The following is a 17,219-nucleotide window of genomic DNA, read 5'->3' as shown; positions in this document are numbered from 1 at the left end:
TTGGCTTCATTGTCAAATCTCTCTTTCTCACACACTCTCTCTCTTGACAGTTTTGGAGTTGCCCACTTTTCTAGTCTTGGACAAAATCACTTCGTATTTTGTATCACTGTACCTTTGTCACAGTTATATATATGTGTGTTTTGAGGCTGTAGTATTGTAGGTTCCTTTATGTTATTTTAGGCATTCCATAGGAGTTGTGCTTGCATTCCCACTTTGTATTCATATTGGTTGTATTCTTTAGTCCCATTGATATACTTTTGTGGTCATTCATTGGACATTAAGAAAATTATCTTATTTTATCTTATCTTGATGTAGCCCCTAGACTTAATTTGCCCAATATTGGATAGGCATTCATCCCTTGTCCTCCATCACCCTATTTATTTTCTATTCTACAAAAATAGTGTTTTTTTAAGCTATCTCTTCACATCACCTTGAGCCTCTTTGTCATATCCTTAGCAATTCTACTTAGGGATACTCCCTTTTGTTGGAGAAGAGTGAACTTGAAGTGAGAGAGGGAGTTACTGAGGTGACAATGAGTAGCCCCTCTAAGTTGCCCTAGTGTTTTCACTTTGTTCTTGGGACTTTTATACATATAAGTGAAAGTCTGGGAAGTAACACATTCCACTATGTATATGCCACATAACGTATGTGATGGCAAATGGAATACCACTTAATAAGAAACTAAACCTAACGGTTAAGCGGTTTGTGCACTAGGTATAGAGAATTGCATCATATAACACTAATTTCAGGTGTATTGTGCTTGTAGCTATATGGTGACAGGATGGCCATGGATGAACTACTTTTTTGATGGGATAGTGATTACTGATTACCACATAGAACTAACCTTTGGAGGTCATCATTGTGAGGTCTGAGCTGGTGATATAGCTTTCTCTACAAGTGCAAGGATTTTCCACTTTGTCAAGAATACTAGAACTAATTACATTTCCTTAATTTATTAAGTAGATATGCATACATGCTAATCACTACAACTCTTTTTCTTTGTATATGATTTTGAGGGTCTGAGAACTGATATAAGGGCACTTTTTCTCCCTGGAAAAGTTGTGTTTTAATTTAATGACTATTCAGATTCCAGAATGCTGTTTTATATTAAGGAACTAAAAGCAACAAATTAACTATGCAAATTCTTTGATTTTTATTGGGGGATCCATGCAGATGATGATGCTATTCACTTTTTTATGTAACTGACTGAATCCTGAATACATCACATGGAAAAAGAAAGAAAAGAGCAGTAGGCTAGTGCACCGACGTTTATTAGTGTTATCTTTATAGAAGAAGATCAACGTGTTATGTTCTCTGTTCATACTTGTGTGGAGTAGTCCGAGTTGAAATTGTCTTTATAGATACTCTAGTCCGTGTAACACAAAAATTATAGAACTATAATTTGGAGGCATGCTTCCATATCAATGCAGTAGTTTTTACTATTTCACTATGGTTAGATTGTAGACATCTCCTAAGGTCCACGTAGTATTTGGTCTTACAGATGAAGAAGAGTAAAGATAGATCTCTCTGGGTACATGTTGAAGATAGTTTTGTGGCAAGAACGGTAGAGATGCTTAAAAATGTATAATATTTAATTTACTGATATGTTGTGTGAACTTTTCTAGTGGTGAATCCTAATATGCATTGGGTTTGTGTTTCTTTAACAGTGCTGCTAGAGATGGTTTGTTGGAGAACTTGAAGACCCTCTTGAACGTATGTTTTGAACTTTCACGTTTCTGCTATAGTGGGCAATCCTAAATTTGTATCACATAATGTTGCAGTGAATCTTTCTGTGATTCTTGTATGTGTGATTAGTTTGTAAGTTACATCCATTACATCTGATGATTATTGAAATTATAAGATTAATCAAATACTCTAGTTTGTATTTTGCTTTTATGAATACATATATAGTGCTTCATTTCAAAGACATATTCCTCTTCCGTAGTGCTATTATGAAGATGTAAGCCAATGGAAGATTGAGCAATGAGCTAGTAATTGTTAGACAGTTGTACTGCAAATATTACAGATTGCAAAAAAAGAAAGAAAATTCTGTTCATTGACTTTATTGTGAGGGAGCAAGTCGATAAGTATTATGGATCAATGGGTCAAATATGGTAAGTGTGGTTTTAGATGCTGTATCAGGAGTAGATGTAACATATAGACGATAGCATGACTTGATAGACATGGGATTATCTTTGACTGATCTGATTTCTATGGTGGATGGAATGTTAGATATAATGGTCATAATTACGCTTAGATGTGATTTTATTATGTAATAAAGTTATAATAAACGACTTAGGCAAAAGTCTCTTTAATAAAATGATGTAATAGTGCCTTAATATTGATTTATTAATGATTAAGATATTCAGGAATTAAATAACAAACTCCTCCCTGTTGATAAGTTTTTATTTATCAGACAACATTGTGGTATTTAAATATTTGATTTTCAAATTTCAACACCTCTACCTATTCAAATATTGAAAGAATTAGTGTTTATAAAATGCAATTATTTAATTCTTGGAAGGAGAAAACATGTGAATTCTTTAGTAGACAATGTTTTATTTTCCTGTAGCAAACACTAAGATTTTGAATAAGGCACTTGCAAGGTATATGATCTAGATGTTTAAATCCAATTAGGGTGTAATCTAGTGTATGCATGTAACAGTAGAGTGTGAAAGAAGGGAGGCTCGTTTTAGGCATGAACTATAGGTGGGATGTTGTTGTGTAGACAAAAGGGTATGAGCAACCACATGGTTGAATTGTTGTTATTACCCCTTGACATGTAGGGGCAAGTTGTAACTAGAGGAGATATTTTCTCTTGCAGAGTCCAAACAACAATTCCTGGGATGGTACTTCCATGGGCACTGTTACCGCTCAAACTAGCAGGGGTCCTATAGAACAACTACTAGGTCAAGGGGCACCAATGGAGCGATAGCCCACTATCACCTCAGCTAAGGATCCTTGCTCTTTATGGACTTTCACTGATGGGAGGAGACCCGGTATAAAGGGAATCACTAGGAAGGATGGATCAATGAATGGATAGAGAGTGATTCCCAAGGCCTATTCACAAGAGAGGCTCAAATAATTGGCTTGCTTGCTTTGAAAGCAAGGTGATTGACTCTCTAAGAAGGGCTATGGGGATACTTAGACCTAGGGTTGGTGAATAGATTTTAACAAGATGTATCCTAAACCTAAGAATCTTGAAGGAGAAATGGCTTCTATGTGACCCTTGTGGAATGTGAGTTACAAAGTTGTGGGACCACAAAGAACCCAAGTGGACCCAAACTAGGTCAAGGGTGTGGGGTTGATCATCAATAGATGGCTTGACCAGGTTTGGGAGGAGAATAAGATCAAAGGAATAATTTTCTTTTGGAGTTTAAATGCAATGATCCAAATGAAGACACTAACCAAAGGGAACCTAGGGAGAAGAATGATCCTTGAGCTAGGGCTTGCGATATCTCGAGATTCCACCGTTGGATTGAGCTGAAATTTGGAGGACCCCTTGAGAAGACCCCAACGTAGTTGTGGACCAATTTTCAAGGGTTTTGGATGGCTACAAATGATTTCGTGTGATGCCCTAGGAGACCTTTTAGGGTTAGGCCTAGAATTGGGAAAAGTGAAGAAAAGAGAGGGAAATTTGACCACCAAAGGGATACGAGGATCAATGCCTTATTGCTTGGGATTAATGGAGTCAAGATACACATAGATCGAGAATTTCGTGAGCTAAGGAGCCCTAATTGATCTTTGCTAGCCTCTCCAAGGGCAGCAACTAGGTCAATTAGAGATTTATACTTCAAATTTGCCAAAGAGATGAAGTTTCGAGGCTCAAAACCTATTAGGTTCCTCTAGGAACATTCACCCACTCTCTTCAAGTACAACGCATGCGTTAAATCACTTATTCAAGGTTCCCAAAAGAATTTCACATCTACTTTATAACCCATACAACAATAATGATAACCATAACATGTAGTAAACCAGTGAAATAACAAGAATAACATCAAAATTCGACTTACATGAGAGAGAGAGTATATCCATTCATCTATTTTGCATTAGAAAGAAGCTCCAAAGATAATAGCGAAAATCCAAACATCATAGTGCATCAATAAAATCAAAAGATATACCCAACAAAAAGTGCGAAAATATCTCAAGAGATACTAATTCAATCCAAGTGATGATGAGAGAAATGAATCACCTCTCATCTATTTATATCATCTCTAAAGAGTTTGATTTGCCTAATTAGGCCTAATTAAGCCCCAAATAATAAAATAATGCGCAATAATAACATCCTTTGGTGACAAGCCCACCAAGATAGCTGAATAACATAAGAATAAGCCTATCAAGAGGGAAAAATGATCAATATAATGAGTCGTTGGGCCATTGATAATGCCTAATGAAGTCCAAAGTGTACCATGATGTGAGAATCGACTCCAAACATAGTGGACAAGGGGTTGGCCCCTTGTTTTCCAAGCAAATCCTTGTGGTGCTCCCAAGTGGGTTTGGGGGCACAAGGAAATCCTTGTGGGTCTCCAAGTGGATCGAAAATGCCTATAAACCATCTGCAAGGGCTAAAATGATGACATAAGCCCTCCCTTTGTCTCCTGCAATGAGACACATCCTCATCTGGACCTTGGAACCTCTGCCAAGTGTGGTGCAAGTGTGGAGCCGACTGGGCATGGGGATCCAAGTGCATCATCCTCATCCAAAAGGTGGAACACGAGTAATCTCTGAAGGGCATTGGGGATTCATGAAGTGCTCTCTGCTATGGTGGAGGTCCATGACTCTCAACGCTCACCTTACAAGTGCCAATGTGGCCCTCTAGACGGCTAGGACCCCATATAGGGAGACCAAACCCCAAGTGGAGACCCAGCGGCAATCTTGCATAAGATCCAATGCGTCCCCTTGCCCCCCAATATAACAAATCATTAGAATAATTAAGCAAAAGAGTTTACCAATCATGGAATCAATGGGACACTTATGGTGGCATGCCGTTGCATAGTGGGCTTTGGCATTTACAAATGTCTCCAAGCTTAATAAGTGGGTTAACCAAAGACCCTATTATGTGGTTCAACCTTTAAAGGGGGTGACATGTCCATGGTAGTCCATTAAATGATAGGTGGCATGTGATATAATGATGAGATGGAGTGGGGCCAAGGGAAAAACTCCAAGCCACATGTTAGGGAACAAGGGTAGCCGTAATAGGGGAAGTCCACACTTAGGTATATGAGTGTAGGAGGGAGCAATCGTGGTACATAAGTTACCCCGACCTTTGTTTTTTTTTTTTTACCCTTCTTCTTATGCCTTTTGCCTTTTGTTGATTTTTCTTCATCACTGCTCGAGGCTCCAGGGATTAAGAGCATGATGTGTGAAATATAGCAATAGGTACACCCTTTTAAGGTGGGACACTTTATTGCCCACTAGCAGTTGGGACAATCATGGGTTCCTCAATGTGTAGGGGGCTCATCTAGGGCCCATAGGAACCAGGGTGATGGCCATAGATAAGGGGTAGAGCTTATGTTTGGCTTTTACCCACATGGTAAATTTGTATGTCCTGACCATCTTCTGCATTTTACTGAAGTGGCCAAATTCTGCTTCTTTTTTTTAGTTGCATCAACCTTCGGGGCATCATTCTAGGCGCGACCCAAAGTGTGGACAAGGGGAAGGGGAGAATAACCCGTTGTGGACCCAATGGACACATGTGGAACCGAATGGGAAATATGATGAATGGGGTTATAATGAGTGGAGGGGAGTGATGTATATGGTATCGGGAAGCGGGACCATGCAACCAAAATCAGGATTTCCCATGTAGCCCTAAAGCTAATAACTAGTAAAGGAGATCCCACGGGACTAGGATACAAGGCTAACCATCAAATTGGGTAGAGGAGACAAGAGTACAGACCTAGCCCACTCTTTCTGTTGAATCCCCCCACTAATCCATGCCCAAAAGTGTCCATGAAAAGTAAACAAAATTACTCAACTATACCAATGAAAAGCCATACCTTTGAGGTCGGGAGATCCACCTTCAAACATACAGTCATAACATATGGGCGAGGGACCATATGGCTGGCTCAGGTGGCGGAGACAATGGCGCATCGAGCTATCTGGTGGCTGCAAGGGGCTGCTGGCTGTTGGCTGAGGACCATCTAGGAGAAATTTTTTCTCCTAGGCATACTACCCACAGGTGGTGTGTAACATTTGGCTCCAACTGGGGCATGAACTCTCGAAAAGGTGCATAAAGCGATTCGAATGGGAGGTCATGAGAACACCAACAATCTCTTGGTACTGCAAACTTGTTACCTACACGTATCAAAGACCAAGCAGACGGGGCAACACGTTTTTGTGGTGTCTTATGATCACCCATGCTTAGTATTAGGTCTTAAAACCAACATGAAAAGAAAATTTATTCTAAATGCAATTTTAATCTAATGCAACTAGTTTACCATGAAAATATCATATGATGTTAGTTCTAATGAGAAAATCAACATGTAATGCAACCTACCCTAACAAGAATATTACATCGTACAAGTAATAAGTGTAATCATAGAGCCAATGCAACTAGGACATCACCAGATCAATATAAAAATATTTTCCCCAATGATTACTTATGAACAAATCCAAGAGCAAGGACAGGAACAATCATACGGAGGGTCACCAGGGTGGGAGGTGGAAAAATAGAATGCCCATGCATGGAGGATTACGGGAGAAGAGGGAACAAAAGGATATAATATACTCCACGAGATCCTTTCTTCTAACCAAAGGATAAAGATGTCAACAATCAGGTTCATAAACTTTTTATGGATCACAACCTCAAGCATATCACCTCCATCATGGTCTTTGTTATTTATGTCATGCTTTACAACCATCATAGGGTCATGGTTAGTAGGAAAGGGAGACCGATGAGATAGAGAGAGACAAGCAGGTGGTCCATGATGATCACGCTTAGGAGATATGGAAGATTCCTCATTATTAGTGATAATGTCAGAAAGGGTCCACATGGGACTCTACTACAACCCTATGATTGTGAGGAAAAACAAGGGTCCTATGGATGTCTCTGTCATTGGTGTCATAGATAGGGTCCTTGTCGAAACGAACCTCCCATTTCCCTTCTTGAATAAGTAAGTAATCATTGATATCGATGATTAAAGGGACTATGGGATCACCTTCTCCAAGGTCTTCAAAGGGTAGATCATCAAAGATAGTATCCTTGGAAAAGGTAGGGTTAACCTTAACTTCACTCTCTACAAACACACCCTCCCTATCGCATGATCTTTCGGGATTATCATCATGCCTATTTTCGTCATGTGGACCCAGGGAGGACCCTCTTTCCTGCCCATCATCTAGATTCCCATGGTGATGATGATGCTCAATGAAGGCTTCTTCTTGAATCCTTAATGCGGGGCACACTTGAAAATGTCTAAGAAAGCCTTCAAAGAACTCCTCAATGGATGAGATGCTCCTAGGTTCGTGATTATGCAACTGTGAGTTATGACCATGGAGAGAGCTCATGGAGAGATTGACCTATGTGTCAAGTCGGCCATGCCCCAATGGACATGTCTATTCACACCCCTCTGAACAATATAAATAGAGGAAAGATGGAACTCATTTGTACACACACTTGATGGATTGTGGACTTAAATATTGCAGAAATGACAAAGAAGAAGTGGAGGGCCGAAGGTTGTAATAGAGGACTTTTTCTTGAGCTAGACTTTGTGGAAGTTTTGTCTTGGTACATCTCTTGTTGTTGGTCTCTTGTTGATGGATCTGTTGGAAAGAAGGAAGGCTTGATTTGGCATCTAGAGGTGGAGGTTTTATGTGGTTATGGGTCTTGGATATCTCATTTGATCTGGTTCTATAACAAAAGAAGTTTTTGGGTTTTCCCCTTAGAGGGGTTTTGCCCTGGCTTGGAGCGTATATCTTGTGTTCTCTATTTTATTGTGATCTTCATGTTAATGTTTTGATAATTGTTTGATGAAGAAGAACAGAATTAAATAAATAAGAAGGAAACAAATTTCACAAGCAATTATCAAGGAAAGGAAAATCTAATTTAATCATGAAGCCTCTTGATTTTCCAATAGCCATTGACTCCATTGCCCCCTTGATTGAGACAGGCACTAGTCCACTAGTCTGTCAGTCATCTTAAAAATAAAATTTAAAACCCTAAATTTTTTATATTTATGTTTTCTAAGGTAAACTAAGGTTAGGTTATAGCGAAATCTGCATTTAATAGCAATAAATACTTTGGACCTTATAGTCCTAGGGTTAGGCTTTGCATTTATTAAATTGGAAAAGGATAAAAATATTTTTATATGCAATTTTCAGCCATTAATTAGGGTTGACGTCTTGGGTTTTATTTTCTATTTTATGCATTTTCACCCATTAAATTTGTTTGTAATCTATTTGTTTATCCATTAAATAGCCTTTGTTAATTACTTGCTTATTATCAATTTTAGGCTATTTTCTTATTTATGTTGTAAATTCTGCATGATGTAAGTTGTGCTGCTATAAAACCTTAATTTATAACAACAATTGGTAATTTAAAGGTAGCATGTGGTTGGGAACCTATTTGAGCCCTCTAGATTTAGCCATAAGGTCCTGTTACCTCTCATTTCAGTAGGGGTACATACAATCATTTTCATTTTTGGCAAAACCATTGTGAGTCCGAAAAAGAAAACAAGGTTATGTATTATGGTATCCTAGACTTATCATGGTCGGCCGTGCCTAGTTTGCTTAGACTTGACTCTTAGGTCCTTTTGTCTTGGAGATGAGTGGAGGGCTTAGGATGAAACTACTTGGATGCATGGTTTAAAGGAGCCATTCTTTTTGTAGGGTTGATTGTAGTTGTAGGGCCAGTCTAGCCCATTGTTAAAATTTGGGTACCAGAGGACGAGTGGTTCCCAAGGCTTTGATCTTTGGCCTAGGGAAAAGTGTCCAAATTTATTTTTTACTTTTCTCTTAAAGTGACTTTATAAGTGGTAAAGTCAATTTAATTTAAAAGTGACTTTATAAGTGGTAAAGTTACATTCTAATTTAAAAGTGACTTTGTAAGTGGTAAAGTTACATTCTAATTTAAAGGTGACTTTATTAAAGTGGATGAAGAATTAGAAAGTGAAAAAGTGACTATGGAAATAAAAGGTTAAGTGGGTCTTTATTTAAGTGGGTGAGTTAAAAAATAGAAAGTGAGAATTAAATGCACATTTATTCTCATCCATAGATCTAAATGAATCTTAGCGATTAGATCTTAGGGTAACCCAAAAGGTCATTTAGAGAATAAAAGGAGAAGAGAAAAGGAAAAGATCAATTCATTCTTTCATGAGCATTTGAGAGAAAAGAGAAGAGAGAGCAAGGAGAAAATTTCTGAGCAGTGAGGAAGTGAAGGAGAGCAGCAAGAAGACATTTCAACAAATCTGGGCAGCAACATTTATTGGCACGCATCCCAAAGAAAAACCGTACAACAGGAGAAAGGCACAAAAATCGAAGAAGAGGGACAAGAAGTTCTGGGCACATTTTTCGAGGCTGGCCGTACAACATTTAATGTTGTTTTATTGCTGTAAATTTTTTTGTTTTGGCTGTTTGCCGATTGGCACGATTTTCGAGGTGGAGTTTAAACACGGAAATCGAGATCAGTTGTAATTTGTGGTTGTTGGAATTTTCACTGTGTATTTCAGTTTCTCTGTAAAAGCATCTTCAGAAATAAAGAAGAGCTCTCAAACTGGTTTTCCCCAAGAGTTGTAGGGGGTTTTTTCAAGGTCATATTGACCAAAAATCACTGTGTTATTTTCTGTGTGGCTGTCATAATTTTGCTGTGTTTTATTTTTGCAATTTCAGCAGTGGTGAAATCTCTAAATTTGTGTTTTCAGAAAAATATTATCATTTCCAGATTTTAGAATTTTTATCATGCTTGGATTTAAAACTGAATGCATGGAGTGATAAGGAAAACTAATAACCGGAGTGGGGGTTGAAATTTCTTCATGGTATCGGAGCTTGGTTGGCTGAAAAGTGTAGTTTGGGACAACAAAGTGAAAATTACAGCGAGCTGATTTTTACACAGAAAACAGAAACTTTTACCACAGATTTGAAAATTTCAGTTTGATAGGATAGTGAAACATGTCTTTGGGTTTGAGAGTTGAAGACAGGTTGGATGGGTAGAACAACTACAGTGCATGAAAGGAGAGAATCCAGAGCATCTTTGAGGAAGCAGAAGTCTGGGGCATTATGGTAAATACCACACAGAACGCAGTAGCAGTACCTACTGACCCTGTACAGTTGGCAGAGTTTAACAAAAAGAATGCTAAGGCAAAAAGATTGATTTTGGAAGGAATCAAAGACCATGTCATTACTCATGTGAGAGGAAAGACTTATGCACATGAGATGTGGACAGCCTTGACCAATCTTTACCAGAGCTCAAATGAAAATAGAAAAATGGTCCTAAAGGAGAAACTGAAGGCCATTAAAATGGCTAAGACTAACAGTGCTACAACATACCTCACAAAGATCACTTCAGTGAGAGATGAGTTGGCAGTCGTAGGTGAGATCATTGCACCCACTGAGTTGGTGAGAATTGCTTTGGATGGTATTTCCAAGACTTGGGAGAATTTTGTGGATGGCATTGTTGCACAGGAAAACCTTCTCGATTGGGAGAGGTTGTGGGATGATTGCATTCAGAATGAGATCAGAAAGAACCATCTTGGGGCAGCCAAACAGGTGGAGGAGGATGACAATGTGGCATTGTTAGAAAGAGGCAAGAAGGGCAAAGCAAAGAAGCAAGCTTCCAATAGTGGAGGCAAAAGCAAAAGTAAAGACAAGCAGCAAAATAAGGAGAAGGACTATTCCAAAGTCAAATGTTGGAATTGTCAAAAGTTGGGACACTATGCTGTTGTGTGTTCGGAGAAGAAGAACAAGGAAGGGAAAGACAAACCCATGGCAACTTCTGCAGAGATAGAGAGCTTCTCAAAGAGATTTGATCGGGAGTTTGGGTTCATAGCTTGTGAGGCCACTGGTGCAGGATCCCTTGCCATACAGGTTTAGAGGGAGTGTGCCTTCCTCGTTACTAGCAAAGCATCTTCTAGCATTTGGTATGTTGACAGTGGCGCTTCCCACCACATGACAAGCGTCAGAGAGTACTTCTCAGAGCTTTTAGAGGGTGATACTGATACGGAGGTAGTACTTGGTGATGGTAACATTGTTAGAGCAGTCGGTGTGGGGACATTGACATTTGATAGGGGACCCAAACCTCCCTTGAAAGTGTTAGATGTTCTATATGTGCCTGGAATGAAGAAGAACCTGATATCCGTCTCAGCACTTGAGGATAGAGGGTATGATGTGTTGTTCAGGAGAGGGCATGTGCTTATATATCCTAGGGGAACTCCAGCTTCTTCAACTAGAGAGATTGGTGTGCGCCATGCCAAGGTGTACAAGTTCTCATTCCAACCCCTGATGGCATTGAGTAGCAGCACCCGAGACAGGACCGACATCAGATCTAACAGTTCAGAGTTGTGTGAGATTTGGTAGCGCAGGATGGGGCATATGTATCATGGGGCTTGAGTACATTGCGGGAGATCACCACTAGTGTGCTAGATTTCAGTTGTGATCACTTTGATGTATGCAGAGGATGTGTTATGGGGAAGTTTGCCAGATCCCCTTTTCCCAGCAGTGATAGCAGAGCGATCGAGATCCTTGACTTGATTCATACTGATGTGAGTGGTCGGATGTCTCATGTATCCTTGAGTGGCTATGAGTACTATGTTTTATTCATTGATGACCACTCCAGGAAGACCTGGATTTATTTCTTGAAGACCAAGAGTGAGGTCTTCAAGCGGTTTCAAGAGTTCAAAGCTCTTGTGGAGATCCAGATAGGTAGGAAGATCAAGGTCCTCAGGTCGAACAATGGAGGGGAGTATACCCTTTGTGAGTTTGTTGATTTTTGTGCTGAGGCAGGCATTAGGAGGGAGTTCACAGTTCCATATTACCCCCAACAGAATGGGGTTGCAGAGAGGAAGAATAGATCCATTGCAGGGGCTGCCAAAGCCATGCTTCATGATTAGGGGTTACCTTTATTTTTGTGGGCAGAGGCCTGCAACACTGCTGTGTACTTGCAGAATAGGAGTCCACATCGTGCCTTGGGGAATGTGACTCCGGAGGAGGCTTTTTCTGGGAAGAAGCCCGATGTTGGGCACTTTCGTATCTTTGGGTGTCTTACATATTCCTATGTCCCCAAGGAGAACAGGACCAAGCTAGAGCCCACTGCAGACAAGGGCATATTTGTGGGTTATAGCGAGACCTCGAAAGCTTATCGGATTTATATTCCTGCGTAGAGGAAAGTGGTTGTCAGGCGGGATGTGAAGTTCAAGGAGGAGAGAGCTTTCAGGAGGTCACGGGGGTTAGATTATCCAGAGTAACCAGACCCTAAGGAGTAGTTGAGTCAGTCATAGGGATCCAATGGTCAGGGATCAGGAGGTATATTGATTACAGTGTCAGGTCCATCAGTGAGCAGTGGCTCTCAGAGTTAGGTGGGTGGTTCTTCGAGCAACATGCAGGGCAGTCCACAGAGCAGTTCATAGGGTAGTCCACTAATGGACAGTTCGCACGGTACTTCAACATCTACAGGCACAGATTCAGGCATGAGGTCAGTTGGCAGGTCTTCAGGAGTTCAGGCTTCTGATTATGATGAGGATTCTTTCACTCCGGTGGGAGAAATATGCTCAAGGAAGAGGAAGCCCAAGTGGCTTCAAGATACCTTGCGCGAGGCCACATCAGTTGCTGGGCCAAAGAGACAGGTTAGAGAGAGTAAACCACCTGAGCGGTTTTGTAGTTACATGGCATTGGTAACAAGCATTGTTGACTCTGAGCCTTCTAGTTATGAGGAGGCAGCCAGCCAGTAGGTCTGGAGAGAGGCCATGATGGAGGAGTATTCTTCTATTATGAAGAACGATGTTTGGGAGGTAGTGCTGAGGCCTGAAGGTAAATCAATTGTTACTTCCAGATGGCTCTACAAGATAAAGCATGTTGCAGATGGTAGCATCGAGAAGTTCAAGGCTCGATTTGTGGCGAGAGGGTTCTCATAGGTAGAGGGAGTTGACTATGAGGAGACCTTCGCTCTCGTAGCTCGGTATACATCTATTCGCTCCATTATATCGATTGCAGCAGAGATGGGTTGGAAGATCCACTAGATGGATGTGAAGACCGCATTTCTCAATGGCTTCATTCAGGAGGAGGTTTATATTGAGCAGCCGCAGGGCTTTGAGGTGCATGGGAAGGAGTCCCATGTATGCAGATTGAAAAAGGCACTCTATGGCCTGAAGCAAGCTCCTAGAGCTTGGTACTCGAGGATTGATACATACTTGCAGCAGTTGGGTTTCACAAAGAGTGAGGTTGATCCGAACCTATACTTCATTGTGGTGGGTGAGGAGCCTCTCATTCTGGTGTTGTATGTTGATGACTTGATCATCACTGGTGCAAAGAGACTCATTGAGGGCTGCAAGAGAGATCTTGCTTCAGAGTTTGAGATGAAGGATATTGGCTTGATGCATTATTTTCTGGGATTGGAGGTGTGGCAGGAGGAGGGGCATTTCTTCCTGGGATAAGGGAAGTACATTGTGGATATTCTTAGCAGATTTCACATGGAGGATTGCAAACCCATGTCTACACTTATGATCACTAACTGGAAGAAGCTTCACGCTTCTGATTTCGAGTTGGTGGATCCTACTCTATACAGACAATTGATTGGTTGTTTGATGTATTTGGTCAACACTCGACCAGAGATATGTTTTGCACTTAACACTATGAGTCAGTTTCATGTGTGAGCGCAGGAGAGTGCACTGGGTGGATGCAAAACACATTCTTTGTTACTTGCAGGGGACAATGGATTTTGGTCTGGATTATAGACAGGGTGATGGAGTGAGACTGGCAGGGTACACGGATTTAGATTGGGCAGGTTGTGCTTCAGATAGGAAGAGTACTTCCGGGTGTTGTTTTGGGTTGGGTTTGGCAGTTGTGCCGTGGATCAGCCGGAAACAATAGTCAATTGCATTGAGTTCAACTGAGGCAGAGTATATGGTTGCTAGTTTGGCTAGTTGTGAGGCCATAAAGCTTCGCAAGATGTTGTTTGGTCTATTTGGTCAAGCATTGAGACCTTCACTAATTTACTGTGATAATCAGAGTTGCATAAAACTCACAGGGAATCCAGTTTTTCATGACAGGTCAAAGCGTATTGAGATCAAGTATCACTTCATTAGAGACTATGTCCAAAAGGGAGCTGTCAAGCTTGAGTACATTTCCACAAATGAGCAGGTAGCGGAAATTTTCACCAAAGCTTTACCATGGGGCAAGCATGTATACTTCAGAGACAAGATGGGAGTGGTGAGGAACACTTTCCTCGGTAAGAGGGAGTGTTAAAATTTGGGTACCAGAGGACAAATGGTTCCCTAAGGCTTTGATCTTTGGCCTAGGGAAAAGTGTCCAAATTTATTTTTTACTTTTCTCCTAAAGTGACTTTATAAGTGGTAAAGTCAATTTAATTTAAAAGTGACTTTATAAGTGGTAAAGTTACATTCTAATTTAAAAGTGACTTTATAAGTGGTAAAGTTACATTCTAATTTAAATGTGACTTTATTAAAGTGAATGAAGAATTAGAAAGTGAAAAAGTGACTATGGAAATAAAAGGCTAAGTGGGTCTTTATTTAAGTGGGTGAGTTAAAAAATAGAAAGTGAGAATTAAATGCACATTTATTCTCATCCCTAGATCTAAATGAATCTCAGCCATTAGATCTTAGGGTAACCCAAAAGGTCATTTAGAGAATAAAAGGAGAAGAGAAGAGGAAAAAAATCAATTCATTCTTTCATGAGCATTTGAGATAAAGAGAAGAGAGAGCAGGGCGAAAATTTCTGAGTAGTGAGGAAGTGAAGGAAAGCAGCAAGAAGACATTTCAGCAAATCTAGGTAGCAGCGTTTATTGGCACGCATCCCAAAGAAAAACCGTACAACAGGAGAAAGGCACAAAAATCGAGGAAGAGGGACAAGTTCTGGGCACATTTTTCGAGGCTAGCCGTACAACATTTAATGCTGTTTTATTGCTGTAAAAATTTCTGTTTTGGCTGTTTGTTGATTGGCACGATTTTTGAGGTGGAGTTCAAGCATGGAAATCGAGATAAGTTGTAATTTGTGGTTGCTGGAATTTTTACTGTGTATTTCAGTTTCTCTGTAAAAGCATTTTCAGAAATAAAGAAGAGCTCTCAAACTAGTTTTCCCCAAGAGTTGTAGGGAGTTTTTCCAGGGTCACATTGACCAAAAATCATTGTGTTATTTTCTGTGTGGCTGTCATAATTTTGCTGTGTTTTATTTCTGCAATTTCAGCAGTTGTGAAATCTCTAAATTTGTGTTTTCAGAAAAATATTATCATTTCCAGATTTTAGAATTTTTATCATGCTTGGATTTAAAACTAAATGCATGGAGTGATAAGGAAAACTGATAATCGGAGTAGGGGTTGAAATTTCTTCACCCATGTGTGCATCTGTATTTTCCACATGGTCATGTGTCATAGAGTTTGTATGCATCTTTTCAACCATGGTACAATATATTTTAGTTTCTCGACATGGCATTGTCATAGTTCTCAATATTCCAAATTTTAAGGATCTTAACTTTTAAGTGAATGTATCCATTGTTTGCATGTGTATGGGGGGCAGACTATGATGCCATCCTACAACTCAAAAAAGTGCTCTAGATAGAAGCACTTCTTTGAGCCCAGGCTTGTCGGAGGTGAGGTCCAAGTGACTTGAATGTACAATATGTAGATGCCCTATCTGATGGCTTGATTCAATACCTATTGAGTTGGCAAGAGATGGCTCGGTGCATCAAGGGAGAATCTGAATGGTGGAAGACACTTAGGGGAGATATTCAACGATTGGAGAAGCCAAGATGTCTTTGAGAATCAACCTTGAGCACGTCCTTGGGGTGTGGGGTGTGGATTTGAGGTTAGAGCCTCTAATGAGCAAATAGCAAGATACAACTACCTCTCTCTCCTAGAGTAGAGTCCCTAAAAGGCCTAACTCTATGAAGGAAAGAGACTAAGTGGAATATGACCTTGAGGTGAAATGGGTGGACATTGAACTCTGCCTGAATAATGGGTTGTGGAATTGTTCTCTTACAACGAATGATGCATTTGAGAAGCAAGGTTTGGATTCTCTCCAAGCTCTCTCAATTTATCTGCAACAAGCTCGGTCCCTAAACTTCAGAACCACAGAGAGCCGTGGGTCTAATGATCACCTCCATGAGGTGATGTTTGGATGAGATGTCTTGAAACTGACTTTGGAAACACTATCTCTCAATGAGGGCCAGAGAACCATGTTCTTTACCGAGCTAAGGTTGGAGGGGTTGTTGCATACCGTAACAAGGTCCCATGAATTGTACTCCTAGGTAGGTGTAAGTTGCTGTGATCTTAATATTGACACCTCGGTAGTAGAAATGTAAGTCTGTAAGAGATCTTGTTGATGCATTGAAGACCAAATCCTTGGTTTTACCGAGGTTGACCGTTAACTTTCAAATGTCACCAAAGTTGGACAATGCAACAATATGTCTTTGCAACCTCTCAGGGCTAGAAGGCAACAAGACCAAGTCATCGACAAAAAGGAGTGAAATCAACCCCTGGTGTAGAAGACAACCATCTCCCTCCTCGCCATGCTCATGTAAGAATGACTCCATCTTATCAATATAGATCCCAAAGGAGGTCGGTGAGAGGGGGCATACTTGTTTTACCTCGATGGTACTATGGATGAAATTTGAAAGGTAGTTTGCCATCTTGAATTGTCCCAAAATTGACTCATATAGTCTTATAATAGTTGCTAGGAGTGTCTCGGATATGCCTATGTCAGGGAGCCTTTGGAACAATGCCTCCCTTGGAATTGTGTCAAATACTTTTGGAAAGTAAAGCAACTATAAACCTTCCAAGAGTAATGACGAGCCTCCCCAACAATGGGCGGGATAGTGAAAATGTGATCACTTGCTTGGTAGTTTGGTTGGATACTTGCTTGTCATCGAGCCGTAAGATGACGTCTCTCCAACTCCTCAGAGAGCGATTAGTGTAAGACTGTGGCATATATCTTGGAGAATGTATGACCCAACATGATAGTTTGGTAATTGTTTGGATTAGAACTACTCCATGATTTGTGGATTGGATAAATAATGTGTCTCAGCGAATGTTGCATACATCGACATCAGAATAAAATCTGCAA

The 17,219-nt window shown here is 40.3% G+C and overlaps 1 protein-coding gene across 7 annotated transcripts in view; it reads left to right on the top strand.

Moving 5' to 3' along the window:
- Positions 1–17,219, top strand: part of LOC149183493 (uncharacterized) — a 467,968-nt gene that overhangs the window by 32,920 nt on the left and 417,829 nt on the right. For all 7 annotated transcript variants that reach the window (XM_089417147.1, XM_089417150.1, XM_089417148.1 and 4 more), the window contains exon 2: positions 1,668–1,713. In XM_089417147.1, the coding sequence (XP_089273273.1) occupies positions 1,668–1,713 (46 nt within the window). The remainder of the gene's footprint in view (positions 1–1,667; positions 1,714–17,219) is intronic.

Source organism: Pinus tabuliformis, chromosome 3_2, assembly GCF_031772625.1.
Source record: "Pinus tabuliformis cultivar Carrire ecotype Pingquan chromosome 3_2, CPIR1, whole genome shotgun sequence".
Taxonomy (NCBI): Eukaryota; Viridiplantae; Streptophyta; class Pinopsida; order Pinales; family Pinaceae; genus Pinus; species Pinus tabuliformis.
Note: the sequence above shows the minus strand (reverse complement) of the source record. Positions and strands in the feature narration are given on the sequence as shown.